Source organism: Vigna angularis, chromosome 7 (assembly GCF_016808095.1).
Source record: "Vigna angularis cultivar LongXiaoDou No.4 chromosome 7, ASM1680809v1, whole genome shotgun sequence".
In the NCBI taxonomy this organism is placed as follows: domain Eukaryota; kingdom Viridiplantae; phylum Streptophyta; class Magnoliopsida; order Fabales; family Fabaceae; genus Vigna; species Vigna angularis.
In genome coordinates, this window is record NC_068976.1 from 14,227,013 (window position 1) to 14,246,697 (window position 19,685).

A 19,685-nucleotide genomic window follows, 5' to 3' on the forward strand; every position below is an offset into this window, starting at 1 on the left:
ATATTTTTTTATATATGAAAAATAATTTTCACCTATTAATAATTATTTATAAAGAAAATACTATGGTTATTGTATTTCTTATTTTCTAGATACTTATATCGAAACGTAAAAATATAAAACAAATTGCTCTTTATACTATTATAGCCTTTTAGAAATACTAACAATACATTATGCGTTCTCCTAAACAAATGAATACATTAAAGATAAGATCAAACTCTTATAATTATTTATTTAAATAAATAAAAGAAATCATGAAATAAGATGACAGACTTGTACGGAAACATCTTTAAAGCAACTTGCGTTTAAGATTGTCGTTCTTGCACTATTTTAGATTATTCCACTGCCTCTCCTCGTAAGCAAACAGTTCTTACCATTCAATACGATGATTGATCCATATATATGATAGGCTTTCATTGTTGGTCATATATAATGTAAGCATACACCATAAATATAATATGTTACATATATATATATATATAATTAAATTACAACAAATAGAAAATGTCTATATGAATTTTTCTTTCTAGCTACTATATATATATATATAATTAACCACGTGCATACATTAGAAGAAAGCATGTGGTTGGGATTGATCTCTAAATTAATCAGCTATATATATTTAATTACATTCTAAGTAATTAATTATGAAAGTATATATAGTAATAATTACTTGATGAATAGCATTGATCTTGAAAGACAGAGAGCTTAGCATGCTGCAGACGAAGAGTGGGAGAAAGGATAGTTACTTTTGTAAAAGTGATTATGATGTGTTTTTGAAGGAAAAAGCAATGAAGAAGTATTGTTGTTGGTATTTTCATCATCACTTTTACTATCACAAATTCTCTCACAAGAAGGGCATAGGGAAAGTGTGGCTGCTGGAATCTGCATGTAAAGAGGCACTGAAATTGCTTGCATTGACTTTAGTTCTTCAACCTCCTTTTGCAACCTCTTGTTTTCTTCTGTCAGACTGTCACAACACTTCTTCAATAGATCACAATCTGACTCAGTTTGTTTTAGCTTTGTCCTGTGCATCAAATTATATATCTTATTACAACCTTTTTAATTAATCATTATCCACTCATTTTTCTGTTAATCAATAATGTAAATATATTATTGCTTCAATAGTATTTCATAAACTTCACTAAAATGCTATTACTTACATTACATATACAAGGGACCAAGTTACTTACAATTATTCTTTTTTTCTAACAACAATTACATATTAAAACATACTAAAGTAGGAAATAACTTTCATAAAATTAATTTACAAGTAACTTATCCCTTTTCTTTATATATATACACACACAGAGAGAGAGAGATCTAAAGAGATCAAGTCACTCTAAAAATTAACAATTCACTTTTTTTCTTTTCATAAAAAATTACTTTGCGATTAGATTAAAAGAAGATGAAATATAAAAAATAAAACTATTATTCTAAGAATAATTTGATATTTCCTCTACTATATATATATATATATATATAATAAACGAGAAAAGAGAAATAATTTTCTTTAAATTTCTGCTGGTCTAACTTGATCCATTTTCTTTAAATTTCCTCTAAAATTTTTCTTTAAATTACTGTTCAAATATTTTTATTTAGTTTTCTTATAAAGACTTAGGTCTAATTACAGAGAAACATGGTAAAGAAAAGCAAAATAGGGTAGCAGTAAAAATTACCTGGCTCTCCTGTTCTGAAACCACACTTCTACTTGTCTGGTTCGCAGATTCAGCTTCATTGCCAATTCTTGCTTTTGCTTCTGAGGAAAAAACCACAAAGGGAATCAAAAATTTAATTAGTGATCATTAAAGATCTAAAACTAAATTAGAGAATCAAACAAAATTATGATTAGATATCGATCATATTATTATTTTCCATGATTAGTGTATAAGTACGTACCGGATTGAGAGTAGAATGTTCTCTGAAGGTTTCTTCCAAGATTGCTGATTGTTCTTTGGTGAGTCTAAGTTTCTTTCTGGGGTTACCATCTTCGTCAGCATCTGCTACCCTTGTTTGAACGTTCTCTAGGTCTACATCAAATTCTTCTCCGGTGGCCTGATCTCGCTCCCTCTTGATGCTAGAGGAGTTGGAAAATGAAGAAACCACACTGGGAGAAGAAACCTGTGCCCGAAAATATTCATAGGACTCTGTCTTTGAACTTGGTCGATCATTTTTCACTTCATCATGATCATCATCTTCTGGTGGTCCTAAAGTAAGTGAAGGGTATGTCTTGTTACAGTCTGATGGATTCTCCACCCTTCTGATGTTGTGGGCATCACTCTTCATGCAGTTATCTGATTGATCATGGAAGGTAACAAGACCAAGACCAAGGCCAAGACCAAGTCCTGTGTTTGGTGTTTCATCAAAACTCATGATATGATGAATTGTTAAGGTGGAAAGTGTTGAAGGGTTTGATTGTTGCAGAGGTTGTAGTGTTGTGAACATATATAGATGAAAGAGAGTTGTAAAAGAGGGTGTGAGATTGTGTGAATGAAGAGCATTTATTATGATTGGGTTTGTGCATTTGTGGGGTCTAATTTGCTTGTTTATTATTAGGCAAGAAATGAGGTTATTATATTCTGGAAAATTAATATGAAATTAGTGAAATTAGTTTCCTTTTTGTGTGCTTTTTGGCTCATAAGTTGACCATGGGAAAGTTAATGACTCCTCCATCTTCTTTTGAAGAAGGACATGTTCTGCAAAATAACAAGGAATTGAATCATGATGAAGTGTATATGGTATGTAGTATACGTGGAATCACGTGGAAAGTGGATAGCACGCACAATATGGAGCATATTTCATGGAGAGAATATTTTTTTCTCTTTTAACCTTTTCACTTTTCTACTTTTCTTCCTGGGTTTTTTATTTCGCCTACTTTTCTTTTTTTTTTATTCCTTTAAAATGCTTTTTATCTTTCAAACTAGATTTTAATTCAACTTTTGATTATGTGATTTCGTATATTTAGATTTCAATGAACAAATCGGATTTTCTAAGTATTATTGCAAGGTGATTTTGTTGTTGTTTTTCTTTTTTAATATTCTGTTATTCTTTGTTAATTTCTTTTTTTAAATCATATGAGGTTGTGACGTGATGTGGTGTCCAGTCATATGTTGCTAAGTTTTGATTTTACTTTTACTACCTCATGTTTATGATAGTTGAAAAATTAAATTTTTAATTAGTGTAAGTGTAACTCGTGAATTATGATGTTATTATATCGAGTGTTAAGTTACTGAATTTTACAGTAAAAATCTAAATGTTAATATAAGGATTAAAATAACACAAATTGCAATATTTAAAGGGTTAGATTCCATAGTATAATTAGAAACTGAAGAATCAAATTACGTAGTTGTGATACCTAAAGGATAGAAAGAATATGATTAAGTTATATATATATATATATATATATATATATATATATATATATATATATATATATATATATATATATATGAATTATGTATTTGCAAATACGTAGTAAGAATTTGATAGGTTGATGTAGTGATTAATTACTCTGCTTTTTATATTCATGTAATGGGGAATCTCCGTTAGATTTCTACATTGTGTAAAAACTCATAAGGTCAACTATAGTTTATCACAAAAGTTAGAAGAAAAAAGGAACAAATGTGAAAAGAACTTTAAAATAATTTATAAAATATATTCAATACTTTTACACTATTTACTTTTTCAGAGATATTTTTTTATAAAATAATTTCTTTTATATATATATATTTGGTTTAAATTATGACTTAGTTGATGGAATGTTCAATGAGTGACATTTAAAATTAATGTAAAGTATTTTTACATATTTTGTAAAAATATTTAGAGATTCTTTGATTGTTTTCAACCTTCAGTCTTTAAAGTACTGGTCCTCTATTTGAGTATTTATTTTTTTTAAGATGAAAGAGTGTTGTGGTTGTAGAAAACACTTTGACTTTCAAGTTAGTTTCTCATGTTAGCAAGCAATAAATATGAACTAATGAAACGTACTTAACATACTTCGTGAAATATACTATTTATACTTACTGTTACTTGTTAGCTTTTGAATCATCGTAACCATATGGACTATAGTGACTAAGTATCTTGTCTGATGTTGTACTAGTCGAATAGGAATGGACTGAGTACATTTTTGATTCAGTAGTCTGACATGTACTCGTCCCAGGACAAGTTTTATACTGATATCGTCGAGAAGTACTCAGTCATACACAGTACACCAGCCTCCAAGCTTTACATATTACATGTTCAAGACTAGTAAAGAGCTTCAATGTATCATGTATTAGGAGATGACCTTCAGTTTTTTGTTTGTCGATAATTAAATTAGTACTTAATAGTGAGTCTTCCAAAGAAAATTTGTATCTTTGGATATATAACCTTATAGGTATAGTAGCCCCGAGTCTTGAGAATTCGTAGCAACGAAGAGGTTATAATGATGAAGAAACAAATGTGAGGTGGTAAAGGGGTTGAAGAGGTATGGGAATGTTATTTTACACAAGAAATTATGCAATGCTTGGAAAGAGCATAGTCATAACCCTTAACTTTCAGATGTGAAGAGATCTTAATGGTTGAGGGTAAAGGGTGAAAAGGTTAAAGGTCACGAATTTTGTTAAATAGGAGTCTCATTTGCCACATTTAAGTACCAAGCTCTGAGAAATTACTCTATTGTCGATATTTTGTGAGAAGAGTGAAATACTTTAAGAGTTTATTGCTCAAAAGGTATCTCTTGTAGCGGGTCAAATATGAGTTCTAAAGAGGAGTTGAATATTAGTAGTAATAGTATGCCGAATCTCAATGTCATTGTACGCATCATCTTCCCACCATGTGGGTGGAAATGAAGGTGATTATTAAGACTCCCAAATACCTAAAAGGGAAGGGGATGAATTGTAGATCTTTAGTTAGAACTCAATTTTCCAAATTTAGGTAGCCTAGAATTTTTAATTCTTGATTGAGTAGCATTTATGTGTTTGAGAAATGAGTGTATGAGGATATAGTCTCACTTAGAAGGGTGAGTGTCATTGATAATGTCTGCCATGACCGAGAGGGGTATGAGGAGGAATTCTTTTTCCTTCAACTGCATGTCTGGTTACCCTTTGATGAGTTTATCATGGGTGTTCTTAAACTTCTGAATGTTGTGCCAACACAACTTCATCCAAATAATTGGGGTTGCCTTCAGGCTTTTAGACTAGTATGATATGTTCTTTATTTATCTCCTTCACTTAAGTGTTTTCTCCTTTTTTACTTAACACGGCTAAGGGATCCCATTACCTGATTATCCTTGGTGAGCAGACCGAGTACATGTTTATTAGGTGTTTACTCTTAGACTTTTAAGAAGTTTAAGAATGGGTTCTTCACGATAATGGGGAACCTAGTTGGTTGTTCACATTTTTATAATGTTAACGACAACAAAAAAGTTTCCCTTTTACTAGACTGATAACCCCCTTAGATACTATGAGCGTTCTAAAGACATATCGTCTAATGAAAATCGGAGAATAGTTGGAATTTAAGAGTAGTCTTTTAAAAGTTACCTGTTAAAAATATCGTTAGAGTTTACTTGTCTCCTTACTAACTTGTGTGATACATATAAAATAACTTGTAACCTTAGTATTTTTGAGTTGACCTGAAAAATTTGTAGTGTTTATAGGTTACATAGGGCAGATACTCGGAAAATGGGAACATATTTTGCAAATTAAAAAATCAACTGACTTATGACCAAGAAAGCTAGAGAAACGTACGTTAATAATAATACTAATAATATTAATAATAAAATATATACTATTAATAATTATAATAAATAATAATACTAAAATAACATTTATATGAATTTATTTGTGTTAAATTATAAAATTAACGTTATTAGTGTTGTATAATTATATAATTAAAATTTTGAATTAGACTTTTTATTTAAATATTATATTAAATAAAATGTTTTAGTTTGTGTTTTTTTTTTCGTAAATTTATGATATAGGAACTATTTGTCATTAATAATAATCATAATAATAATAAAATTGTAATAATAATAATAGTAAAAATGTTAATGATAATAAAGTTAATGACAATGTTAATGTTAATATCAATAGTAATAATAATAATAATAATATCTATAGTATTAATAATTATAATAAATAATTATACTTCTATTAATAAAATAAAAAATAATAATAACAATATTAAAAATAATAACAATAATAAAAAAATATTACTATTATTATAAATTAAATAATTAGTTATGGACTCTTTTTATTATAAAAAATTAATAAAAAATAAATAATATTATATTAATATTACTTTTTCTATATTAAAGTAAAATATAGACATATTATAAAATACAAAATAAAAACATGAATTTGGTGTTAATAGTAATACTAATACTAATAACAATATTAATAATAACAATATTAATAATAACAATATTAATAATAACAACACTAATAATAGCAATAATAACAACAATAAACTAATACTAATAATAATAATAACAATAATAACAACAATAAGTTAATAATAATAATAATAATAACTACAATTCTAAGAGTTGGAAGGAATTGAATAATACCACTAAATCATTTATAAAAATCTTATCAAAGCTTGAATAATAATTTTTTTTCTTTTTAAATTTTTTAACAAAAAAATTGAAGATATGTCACGTGTTGAAAGTATTTTTTTTTCAAATTGTGCCGCGTGTCTAAAATATTACTTTATTTTGTATAATATATAGATGTTATCAAAATTTGAATAATAATATGTTTTTCTTTGTAAATTCTTTAAGAAAAAATTGAAGATTTGTTACATGTCAAAAGTATTCCTTCGAATTATGTAACTTGTCCAAAATGATATTTCATTTTGTATAATAGATAGGTATGTATTTTAAGTAAAATTGAAAATGTCATTAATATATAATTTTTTCATCGTATGTGATCGGGTATATAATAGATATATGTATATAAATATTAATAACTCATCTTTTACGGCACAAACTTTGTTAATTAATTTTAAAATTTTATAGGTAAAATTTGATTAGTAAGATGAGAAAGAGCCATTATTTCACGATTTAATAAATTTGAATTAACTAAAAATATATTTAAAAATTAAATGCTAAGTTGCAACTACGTACCATTTTGAAATTTAACTCCCCTTGGTTTTTTTTTTCATTATAAAGATTTTCTTTTTCAATGAAAATAAAGTATTTTAGAAGAAAAGCTAATAACAGGATTTATAAAGATACCAAATATTTGACAATACTATGATTATAAAAAATAAAAATAAAAACAAAAAGAAAAGCTGACAAGACAAAGTTATTGAGAATTGATGTTGTTGACTTAGCGTGTGATCCAATTGGCTGGTTACAAAAGCTTCATTAATTAACTTCACTGAACATTTTTTTAGAAAAATAATACTAAAATGTCTCATTTACTTAGCCAATAAGATAAAGAATCGTGTAGATTTTCGACCTTTCCACTCTAACATATAAGCATGAAAATTGCAACTAATTGAATGTCAACAAAATTTTCATACATGTGATTCTAGTCATTAATTCTTTCCATTTGTATATAACTTTAAATGTAAAATCTGCTAATATCATTGGATAAAAAAACTTTTCTTTTCAAAAAAGAAAAATGACTATTACCCCTTCCAATTTAAGAAAAAAAAATCCACACTAATCAATAAATATTTTTAAACTAAATTTGTTTAAAATAAACCTTACATTAAACTAAATCGAGAGAGAAATTAAAACTGACATTTTAATTAAATTAGAGATAAGATTAATATAAGTTAAAATTAATCAAGATTCATGTATATTTAGACTATATATAAAATATATTTTATTTTATATTTAAGAACGAAAAAAGTATCCCTTAATTAAAATTAACTCCGGTTCAAAAATTTAGTTTTAATTTTTCATAAATAAATTATTAGTGAAGTTTCAAAGAAATATCCCAGAAAGTGCTCATTCATCCATACATCACGAGGAGGAATACATTAATGTAAGTTTTCTACAAAATTACTCATAGAACTTTACATTATATTTTAAATAAAAAATAAGTACCTTTCTTGTAGTTTAAATTGTATTAAATTATAATTCCTAAAGTTTTTTTAACCATTTTATTATATTATAATAATTCTACTCATTTTGAATCCTTTAGAATTTCAACTTTATTTAAACAGTTGAGGTTAGATTTTTATTCAAACAGTTCATGATTTAAAATAAATAGGAATTTAAAGGATTCAATAGAACGTAAGATCCGCTAGAGTTTGAAGAGAAAAATGAGTACTTTTATTTTGAATCAATTTAATATGTAGAATAAATTATAACAATCTTCTCTGTGATTTTTTTTTTTTAATTATCATAATAACAAATTTTAAGTGTAGTATTCTAAAACTTTAAAACAAGGGACGTGTAATGAAAAAAAAATATTTTAATGTTTTAAAACAAATAAGTTATAAAAAACCAAGTCTCAGTGTATAATTTAAGTAAAATTTACTGTAATGTTTTTTTAGTAAGTTTTGAAATATAAAATATTGAATATAAATTTCTTTAAAAAAACAAAAAAAGAACTTGTGGAAATTTAGTTCAATGGTATATTTAATTTAATCTTATTTTGTCACAACTATAGTTTTTAAAAATACAAGAAATATTATATATGCAATCAAACTAGAGTGAATCGATTACTCTTATCGTAGAGTTGAGTTAGATGAAAGCAATTTATAATGTAAGATTCCATCTTGAATTACTTTTGAAGCTACTTATATATTTATTTTAGGGTATAAGTTTTCAGTGGAGAGATCCAATACAATGGTCCACTTAGTAAGATGCCACTTCAAAAATATATGTCATTACTACACATGTTTCATACTGTTTATTGCCTAATTCTATATAGTTAGGGACATCCACCACATAACCTTATTATAAAAGTGACACTAGGCAAAGAATTGCTATTACAATCTAAATTTTCTATAATATATATATATATATATATATATATATATATATATATATATATAAAAGGAAGAAAAAAATAGGTTTAAATAGAAAGGTAATCTTTCATGTTTTGTTCACGAAAATATTAGAAAGATTAAGAAATCTACAAGTTGATACCACAAATTCTATTTTCAAAAACCATATTTAGACTATATATATATATATATATATATATATATATATATATATATATATATATATATATATATATATATATATATATATATATCAATTATATTAAGTGTCCTTAAACTATTAGAAAATCCTAATTGGTGAGACTACTTTTATCATTTCTATTAGAAAATTGTACATAAGATTTTCATCTCATAAAACTCTTTTAAAGTCTTAAAGAGTTATAAATTCGGACAATTATTTATCTCTTGATATATCCTTAAGATAGAAAAGATTTTATTTTTTCGGATGGTTCTGAATTAGACCTATGAAATTTTATCTATTCTAATTCTTTTTTAAATAAATACATATATTTATTTATTTATTGAGTTATAAAATTGTAGTTTTTTTTTAATTAGTTTGTCTATTGTATTAACATTTTCTTCTCTAAAAATGTATGACTTGAAAATCTTGTGGATATGATAATGTTCCGTGCATTTAATTAATTTGTATCATAAATTTAGGAATCATATTATGTATTTAAAAAACATCTAGAGTCACACTCAGGCAAACCTCTAAGTCACACTCAAACTAAAGATTTTCTCACCTTATTTGAAAATTGTATTTTAACCACAAACATAACAACGTAAATCTATGCAATAAAAGCAAGAACAATAATAAAGACCACAAATAAAAATTATTAAACTTAGTCAAAAGCCTACGTAAATAAATACAAACTGACATTAATAAGAAATTAGTGTCTAACTTATGTCACATAAACAAGGGATATTAAAAGTATGAAAGTTAAGTTAGTATTATCGAATTTTAGAGATAGATGTTAATAGAATTGATTTAACATATACTAAATGTAACTGTAATTCATTACTAATTTTAAATTATCTTTTATTTAAATATGATCAAGTCAACAATAATTTAATTTAATTTTAATTTTTTTATAATAAATAAAAATATTTTTATAATAATTTAATTTACGTCCGTTTGACCGACACTAATAACAGTAATTTAAAACAAAGTTGTTATTGCAATGTCTTCTTCAACAAAATAAAATACAAATAAAAATATGAAAAGAAATTGTATAAATGAAGAAAAGACATGCTTGCATACATTCACATCTATAATGTTAATGTGTTTTTTTAGTCTTATAGTTATATAATTGTTGACATGAGAATATCTAAATGGTGGAGAGAGATGATGGGATACCACTTCAAAAGAAACAAAAGGAGTTGATGGTTTGAGCTGAGAGACATCCCCACAAAGGGAGCTGTCAGTCGAAATTAAATATAATTTAAATATATTAGTTTCAAGATATTTTTTAAAGATAAAATTGTAAAATCCATTTCAAATTTTAAAATAAAAAATATCTCTAATATGATAATTAACCTTAAAGAGATTATCTATATAGATTAAGTCAAAATAATTTTTTTATTTTTTAATGGTCTCGGTCGAGATAAAATAGATGACATACATATATAGTATTTTTCACAACAGTGTAGAAGAAAGTTTGATGATACTAAAAAAAATCTTTAAATAATAATCAATTTTAGTTATTGTGACTAATTATATTTGTCTCCTGATTGATGTTTAAAGATTTTCTTATAATTTGATTGGTTGAATTTGTTTAGACTAAAAATAAATTATTCTAAAAATATAAACTATTTAATCTTACGGGTTACAAAATGTATTTTTTATTAAATAGTTCTTTTATCATAATTTTTACTTTCCCATCCATTTATATCTAAAATGAGCTCAAAGTTACTTAAAAAAAGGTAGCTTTTAGTTTATGTTTAGCTTTTGCTTAGTTCAAAAAATTGTAAAGAATTTATAATGATTTCTTTTATTGAAATAAGTAATAATTTTTTAAATAGGTTACGAAATACATTTTAAGTCTAACTCAATGTTATAAAATTAATTTGTATTGTGAAATTTGCATTCAATTATATATTATAATTTGATTTTATTTTTATTGATATTAAGTGGAACACCTCAACAAATAAGAAACTTTGTCATGATATACATTAATCAATTACTCTGATATCATATTAAAAAATAAATTTTAAGTCTAACTCAATTTCATAAAATTATATTATTAATTGAGGTTTTTATTTATTTATTGTTATAAATTTATTTTATCTCTACTCGATATGAGGTTTAGAAAAAAAAATACAAATAAAATTTTTATATTTAAAATTTAAAGTCTAATTCATTTTATATATATATATATATATATATATATATATATATATATATATATATATATATATATATATTAATGTTTGATAGTAAAGAGTGATGTTCACACCCAACAAATATCCATTAGTAAATTCACTGAAGCCATAGCAATAAACAAGACCGGTGATAAAATGTTATAATGAAATTCACTTCAATCTCCTTAAATAAAATCTCGAATTTAATAGTTTTATAGATTAAAAATTTACTTAAGAAGAAAAATTCGTTTAAAAATGCTGAATTACCTTATGAAAAAAAATATAAGAGAATTAATAAATACTTTGTATCAACAATATAATTATTAAAAACGACTATCCATTATTTTGTCCAATCTAAATTGCTTAAGAATATATGAATTTCATATATAATACATTTTGTGTAGTTTTGAATTAATTCAAAAGGATAGTATCATTTACACAAATATTTAAAGTTTGTGTAATTAAGTTTTTAGCATCTCGTAAATATAAGTCAGTATTTTTAATTGAATTTTTATTAAAAGTTTTTGTTTTATTAAATATATAAAAATTTTAAATATTTTTAATTGGGTTTCTATTGTTATTTGATTTTAGCATTTTACCAATAATTAAGTTACGCTTAATATTGAAAAATCAAACATCTCATATTTAAGTTTTATAGATTAAAAATGCAGTTAAGAAAAAAAAAAATCGCTTAAAAATATTCAATTACATTTTTGAAAAAGAAAGGCTTTTAGTTTCGTAAACTTAAGTATTTTTAATTAAGTTATTGTTGGAAAAAAAATATTTGATTAAATATCTAAAATTTGTATATATTTTTTAATTGAATATTTATTGTTTAATTTTGTTGTCACTTAAGATTATATGATTGTTCTGTGAGAGTCTGAAAATGTAAGGCTATTGGGTCCTGCAGCCTGACCCAAGAAGCTAAGGACACTAGGACCTTAGAAGAGGTCTCATTTTCCAGCTTTAAGTTCTTCATCCAGTTCCTCTTTCTCTCTCTAAGTTTAGCTTCATTTTCTTATTCTTGCTCTGACTTCTCTCTACTTTTCCACCGCTTCTCACCGTTGAAATTTCAAATAGGTAGTGTGCTTTCGTTCACGGAGTTGAGAGCTTTCCCTTCATCCGATTAGATTTTCGTTTTGGACGGGTAAGTTATCTTTTTCTGTTTCCCCTTTTTCCTTTGAACCTAGGGCATGCAATTTTCTAGTTGCATGTAGTCAATGGTTTTCCTCTCTAGATTCTCTATCTATTCTAACTCTAAGAGATGTCTCTGTACCCAATTTGACGTTTTGTAGATCCTGTTGAACTTGCTTCTGTGCAAGAGTACTGTTTTGGGGTTTCCTCTAAAGAGTGTTGTGCTTGTAACCACTAAGGTAAGGGGAGCTAATTATTTTTGTATGAATTTATTTTATAAAAATATATGCATATGAATGTTGAACTGGTGTGCTCTTGTGAAACTGTTTTATGACTTTTATTGTATTGGGTGTTATAACTGAAACTGTGAAATTGTGCATGTTGTGATGTGATGAATTTAATCTGTTTTGAATGAGTTTTTTTGGCTGAAATTGATCTTGTTGGAAGGTCTGGAGTAAGGTTCTGTAATAGCATGTATATGGGTATTAAATAGATGTACAGGTACTGTTTGAGGTTGCTGTAAGAGGAAGTGAAAATATTAAAATTAGGCATTTCAGATTTAGAGCATAAGAGAACATGGTAGATAATTTAAATAAATTAATTGTTAATTGTTGAGAGCCTTTCTTTGTTGGTAGGATAGAGGAACCTTAAAAACCTGAGTTGGCACATCCCTGATCATAGAGGTGGCCTGGTCCAGTCAGTTGTGACTAGTCATATGTGCCGGCATCGAAGGTGAGTTTGATGCGTTCAGACATCTGAGTCCTCTCCGGTGACCAATTGGGGTAAAGAAAGATCTCTACTAGGATGAAAATAAAATAAAACAAGTTGATTGTAGATGCATAAAGTTATCATGTGTTAATTTCTAGTAAATTATAATTTTAGGAAATCAGTCACTGTGTGTTTGAAATTTAAAGTAAGGATCCATATATAAATAAATAAATATATATATATATATATATATATATATATATATATATTTAATATAATATAAAAATATATATTTATAACGTTAAGTATCATATATATATATATATATATATATATATATATATATATATATATATATATATATATATATATATATATATATATATATATATATATATATATATATATATATATATATATATATATAATAAAGTAAGGATAGTTGTTTCTTATATTGAAACGTGACTGTTAATCAATAATTATATTACTTGTAGGTATGTATAAATTGATGCATTTTATGAGCTGTTATGGGTTAGTTGGAGCTGTTTGGTTCTTGGTATTGATTAACTTAGATTCAATTGTGGAGATGTTATTTTTATAATTTGTGAGTGGTGAGTAATGTATATTGTTGAGATTGTGTATATGTTGATTGTGGCAGAAAGTATATGATTACAAAGTGATGAAAGTATGATCCAAGTTGTAAATCAAGTTCCATCTGTGTAGGATCTCTTGGTGAGATCCTTAGTGTTTTAGAATGAAAGTAGGAGCTCAGTCTTGGGGGTCATTCTGAAACTCCAATAGCTAATCATACTCAAGTAGAGGGATTAATCCATGTGGTGAGGAGTAGCAAGAGGTCTTACTTAGTCTTGGGGCCTTCCAGTATGCCTCAAGGCCCGAAACAGGCTAACCTCGTGAGTGTGGCAGGGTGGGGAACCCAAGTTTCATAAGTCACCACGAGTGCAGGACCCGCCATAGCTCGACTATCATTCTAAGTCCGGACGAGTCAAGTCTAGTTTATGACATGTTCCTTTGTATGGTTTAACTTGCTTGGATTAAAGTATTTATTTGATGAATTGTTTACTTTAATATAGTATGCTTTCTTGTGAAACTAGCTTACCCTTGCTTGTGTGTTCGTGCTTTGTTTGGGTATGTTTCCTGTTGCAATGATCATCCTAAATTGGATGTGAGCAGATGAAAAAGAGGTGTCTGTGGAGCAAGCATTGGAAGAAGGTGATGATGCAGCTTAGTATGTCTAGGATCTTGATTAGTAGTATTATTCTGATGATAATTCACAGTGGTCCTTTATGTTTAAGAGATCAACTCTGATTTTATTTTGAATGACTGTAACCAATATAGTCTGTTATATGTCTCTAACCGCTTTCCAATATTATAACCGAATGACGTCTTTATTATATATGCATGTCGTATATTATGGGGATGTCACATGTTCACTTTTTGTAATCACATGAAAAAGAAAATTGATCTAATTAAGTTCTAAATTTTTCATAAATTTAAATAATTTCATTTAATTTCTACTAAAAAAATTATTTTACTAAGTATTTAAAATATTTATATTTTTAATTGGTTTTTTCTTTTTATCAATTAGGATAATGTGACTGTTTGATTTCGTAGTACCTAATGTAACAACATGAAGGTGAATGACAAAGAAAAGTAAAATTTTAAATCCCTAATTATCTTTATGAAAAATGTTATTTCTTTATTTTATAAAGTAAGTACTAGTAAAAAAAAACAAATGAACCATGTGGAGACACAAAATTGATGTCTTTTGGTAAAAATAATTAGAGTTGAAAAACTATTTTTTATTATCCAAGTTCATAGTGTTTTATCTGAGATTGAAGAATCAAATCATCACGTAATTCATTAATAATATAGACTCAATTAACAATATAAATATCCTAAATATTTAATAAAATAAACTTTTAATAAAAACTCAATTAAAAATATTCAAATTTATAAAATACTTAAAACTCAATTAAATTAATTTTAATTTTTGTTGTGAAGACACGTACAATAACTATACAAAAGTAGCAATCATGTTAGTCTAGTTGTCGTTCTAATCAAACTGCAGGAACGTAATTCAAAAATGAATAAAACAAAATCGTTTAATAGAAATTCAACTGAAAATTTTTAAACGAAGAAATTTAAAGCTTAATTAAATAATTTTTTTATTCTTCATGTGAAAACATTTCCTGAAGATAAAATCAACCACTAGAAACTCAATTGAAAAATATACAAATCTTAAATATTTAATATATTACTAGTTTTTTTTATATAAATCTGATTAAAAATATCTAAGATGAAGTTAAAATTTAATAAACCATAAAGTTAGTTTACACACAAAACTAATGGTAACATCAAAATATATATATATATATATATATATATATATATATATATATATATATATATATATATATATATTCATTTAAATGCCCATAAAATAGGTTTACTTATGATAGGTGGTTGAACAAGTGAAGTTTTCTTTTTGTGATAAAGCTAATTAGTGTGATTTCCAAGTCAGAATATGAATTTATTGTAAATAATTCAAACTGATATAACTTAAAGTATAGTTAGTTTACTTTTTGTTTTAATGTTGTTGCTGTATTATACCTTTATATAAGGTCTATATTCATTTGAATGAAAATTTACCTCAGTTCTCATATCACGTGGTGCACTTACTTTCTTCTAACTCTCTCTGCATAATTCGTTCACTGTTGCATCCACACACACCACTATACGTTAACAGTGGTATCCGGAGCAACAGGTTGCGAAATCCGGTGGAGTCTTAACGTTCAAAGTCGACTAAAGAAGAGTTTCGTGGAGAAGTGATGGCATGATGATTTAAAGCAACTTACCAGTGTTCGATGGTAAGAACTATGATGATTGGTGTGTGAAGATGGATGGCATCTTGGGTTTCCAAGAAGTCGATGAAGTTGTCAAAAAAGGTTTTCAAAAACCTTCAAGGGGGATTCGGAAGAAGTGAAAAAAGCCTATAAAGAAAACAAGAAACTGGACTGCAAGGCACGTATATTGTTGCACCAGTGCGTCTCTGCGGCGATCTTTCAGAAGGTATTGAAAGCAGTCTCGGCCAAGGAAGTCTGGGACATACTGCAAGAGGGATATGGAAATTTTGGAAAAGTTAAGAAGGTCATATTACAATCCCTGCAAAGGCAATATGAGCTCTTGAGTATGAGAGAGCAAGAAACGATTGAAGAATACGTTGGAAGGATTCAGATCGTGGTAAATGCAATGCGGGCTTGTGACAAGATTGTTAAAGAAAAGAAGATTGTCGAGAAAATTTTAAGAACATTGACACCCCAGTATGACTACATCGTTGTGGCTGTAGAAGAAAGCAAAGACCTAGAAACGATGAGAGTGGAAGAACTACATAACTCTCTTGCAGCGCATGAGCAGCGTTTGATTGAGAGAAAGACTGCAGAGAAGAGTGCTACACAGAGCACAAACCAAGCGCTGCAAGCCAGAAATGTTCAAAGTTTCAGGAGCTGAGGAGCTGGAAGAGGCAGAGGACAGACATGCGGTGGCCGAACGAGTGGTAGAAATGTAAACTTCTCTTTTGAACACACGGAGGTTAACGACTGTGAACAAAAAGAGCGAAACAAAAGAGGTGGAAGACAGTCGAGAGGCAGAGGCAGAAAGAATTTCAACAAGAAAAATGTTCAATGTTACACGTGCAACAAGTTTGGGCATTACGCTGCGGAATGATGGCACAACGAAGCGGCGAATAACACCAAGAATGATGAGGCAGCGAATCTTGTTCAAGACGCATGTGATTCAGAGTCTGACCATGTTATTTTGATGTGCACAACCGAACGGTTGTCACCTTTTGACCGATCAGATGTAAATGATGGAGAAATCAAACGGTCTTCTGGTAAAGTTGGTGAAGAAACCGAACGATCTTCAGATGCTATGGATTGTGAAGAAACTGAAAGGTTTCTTTCTTCAAACTGAACGGTTTCTAGTGAAAAGGTGTTCTTAATCCAAGCGGGTGTCGATAAAGAAACCGGACAACTATTATGTTTTGACCGAACGGGTATTAACGAAGAAACCGAACGGGCGCTACTGTCAAGCGAAAGAGGGAACCCTATGTTGGACAAGCGCGAAGAGTTAGCAGACCACGTGTCGCTTGCCAATGAAACGAGCCATACAGAAGATGAGTCATCTTGGTATTTGGACACGTGGTGTTCCAATCATATGACAGGTAAAAGAGACTGGATACTGGACTTAGATACAAGTATGAAGAGTACCGTTCAGTTCGCAAATAACAGCGTCATCCGGGTTGAAGGCTCAGGCAAGGTGCTGATTACGCGCAAAGATGGAAGAACCACATACATGCACAATGTTCTATATGTTCCGACGATGAAAAGCAATTTACTAAGTCTTGGACAGCTCCTGGAGAAAGGTTACACAATGAAGATGCAGCAAAGTCACATCGAAGTATTTGATGAAAGGCAGCAGCTGGTGCTCGAAGCCCCTCTTGCTCGGAACCGAACCTTTAAGGTGAATCTAAACGCCACTGTTGTTCAATGTCTACCCGTGACAGATACTGGAGAAGATGGGTGGTTATGACATTATCGCTATGAACATTTGAACTTCAGAAGTCTAGGTCAGTTGAGAGATAAAGACTTGGTGAAAGTTGTTCCTATAATTGTTGCACCACGCAAGATCTGTGAAGGTTGTGCCATTGGAAAGCAAACCAGAAAAGAATTCAAGAAAGCCATGATCAAAAGAGCCAAGCAGCCTTTAGAAGTGGTTTATTCTGACGTCTGTGGACCCCTTGATGTTCAAACACTTGGAGGTAACAAATGCTTCATACTTTTTGTAGATGAATACACTAGAAAAATGAGGATTTACTTGCTTAAAGAAAAGAAGGAAGTATACTCACACTTTCTTAAATTTTGTGCCATGGTAGAGAGAGAAAAAACACTGCAGATTAAAGTCTTTAGAACTGATGGTGGTGGAGAATTCAACTCGGGAGAGATGGACAAATTCTGTCAAGACAAGGGAATTGTGCATGAGGTAATAGCTCCCTACACACCCCAGCACAATGGCCTCGCCAAGAGAAGAAACATAACTTTGTTGGACATGACGAGATGCATGATTAAAGGGAAGAGTTTGCCACGATACCTATGGCGAGAGGCTGTTTCCACGGCTGCATATCTGCTCACTAGAAGTCCAACTAGAGCACTGCAGAATTCCACCCTAGAGGAGGCTTGGACAGGACTCAAGCCATCCGCAAGTCACTTAAGAATCTTTGGCTCAGTCTGCTACAAACATGTGCCTGATGAAAGGAGGAGAAAATTGGATGATAAAAGTGAAGTCTTGATTCTGTAGGCTATCATCCGACAGGTGCTTACAGATTGTATGATCCAGAAAAGAAGCAAATTGTAATCAACCGAGACGTATTAGTAGATGAAGATGTAACATTTGATTGGGCGAAGGTAGAAGCAGGCTTGAAACCAGATGTGGTTGTATCTAGCTGGTTGGAAGAAAAGAAGACTGATGATGTTGAACGGGTTGTTGTTGATGTAGAAACTAATAACAGAAGGTCACAAAGAGCTCGGTTCCCCCACAACAAGGCTTGCAGGTCATGAGGTGTTTACGGACAATGAAATTGCATATTCAGGTGACAATGTCCATTATGCCTTTCTTGCCGGTGCTAAAACACTCTCATGAGAACAAGCTGTTGATATTGAAGAATGGAAGGAAGCTATGTTGGAGGAGCTAAAAGCAATAGAGAAGAATAGAACGTGGGAGATGGTAGAGCTGCCTCAACATAAACTGGCCATTGAAGTTAAATAGGTGTTCAAAACAAAGTATAAACCAGATGGAAGTATTTCAAAGTTGAAGGCTAGGCTGGTAGCAAAAGGCTTCTTACAGAAATCGGGAATAGATTTTACTGATGTCTTTGCATCAGTTGCTAGATTGGAAACCGTAAGGCTGGTTGTTGCAGTGGCAAACTTAAAAGGTTGGAAGATCCACCAAATGGATGTCAAGTCAGCTTTCTTAAATGGTCCATTGGAGGAGGAAGTGTATGTAAAACAACCACCTGGTTTTGTGAAGAAAGGTGAAGAACATAAGGTATATATGCTACACAAGGCCTTGTATGGACTCAGGCAAGCACCCCAGGCCTGGAACAATCACATAAACGCATTGCTTCTAAGAATGGGATTTTAAAAGTATCCAGTAGAGTTTGGAGTGTATGTTAGATCACTCAAACAACAAGGTACTTTACTAATATGTTTGTATGTCGATGATCTCCTTGTGACCGAAGATTTTGAGGAGGAAATTGCAGAATTCAAGAAGCGTATGAAAGAACAATACGATATGACAGATCTTGGCTACTTGAATTACTTTCTCGGTCTGGAATTCGTACAAAATGAAGATGGAATTTTGATTCACCAAAGGAGGTATGTCAATGAGGTCTTGAAGAGATTCAATATACTAGACTGCAACAGCGCCCCAATTCCTATTATGGCAAACTTAAAGTTGTCCAACCT

At 29.0% G+C, this 19,685-nt stretch overlaps 2 protein-coding genes and 1 long non-coding RNA gene across 3 annotated transcripts; 2 read left to right on the plus strand and 1 right to left on the minus strand.

Moving 5' to 3' along the window:
- Positions 1–451: 451 nt before the first annotated feature.
- On the minus strand, positions 452–2,514 carry LOC108337461 (homeobox-leucine zipper protein HAT9). The gene is made up of 3 exons (XM_017573992.2): positions 1,897–2,514; positions 1,677–1,756; positions 452–1,024 (listed from the first exon to the last, which is right to left on the minus strand). Exons 1-3 carry the CDS (start codon positions 2,440–2,442, stop codon positions 706–708), a joined length of 945 nt encoding a protein of 314 aa, XP_017429481.1. The 5' UTR covers positions 2,443–2,514; the 3' UTR covers positions 452–705.
- Positions 2,515–12,327: 9,813 nt separating this feature from the next.
- On the plus strand, positions 12,328–14,483 carry LOC108337897 (uncharacterized). Its single transcript, XR_001832957.2, has 3 exons — positions 12,328–12,451; positions 12,600–12,677; positions 14,338–14,483. It is a non-coding gene; the product is annotated as an uncharacterized LOC108337897 (long non-coding RNA).
- A 1,584-nt stretch (positions 14,484–16,067) lies between these two features.
- Positions 16,068–16,674, plus strand: LOC108337009 (uncharacterized). The gene is made up of 2 exons (XM_017573446.1): positions 16,068–16,112; positions 16,210–16,674. The coding sequence occupies exons 1-2, from the start codon at positions 16,068–16,070 to the stop codon at positions 16,672–16,674; spliced, it is 510 nt and encodes a 169-aa protein (XP_017428935.1).
- The last annotated feature ends 3,011 nt before the right edge of the window (positions 16,675–19,685 follow it).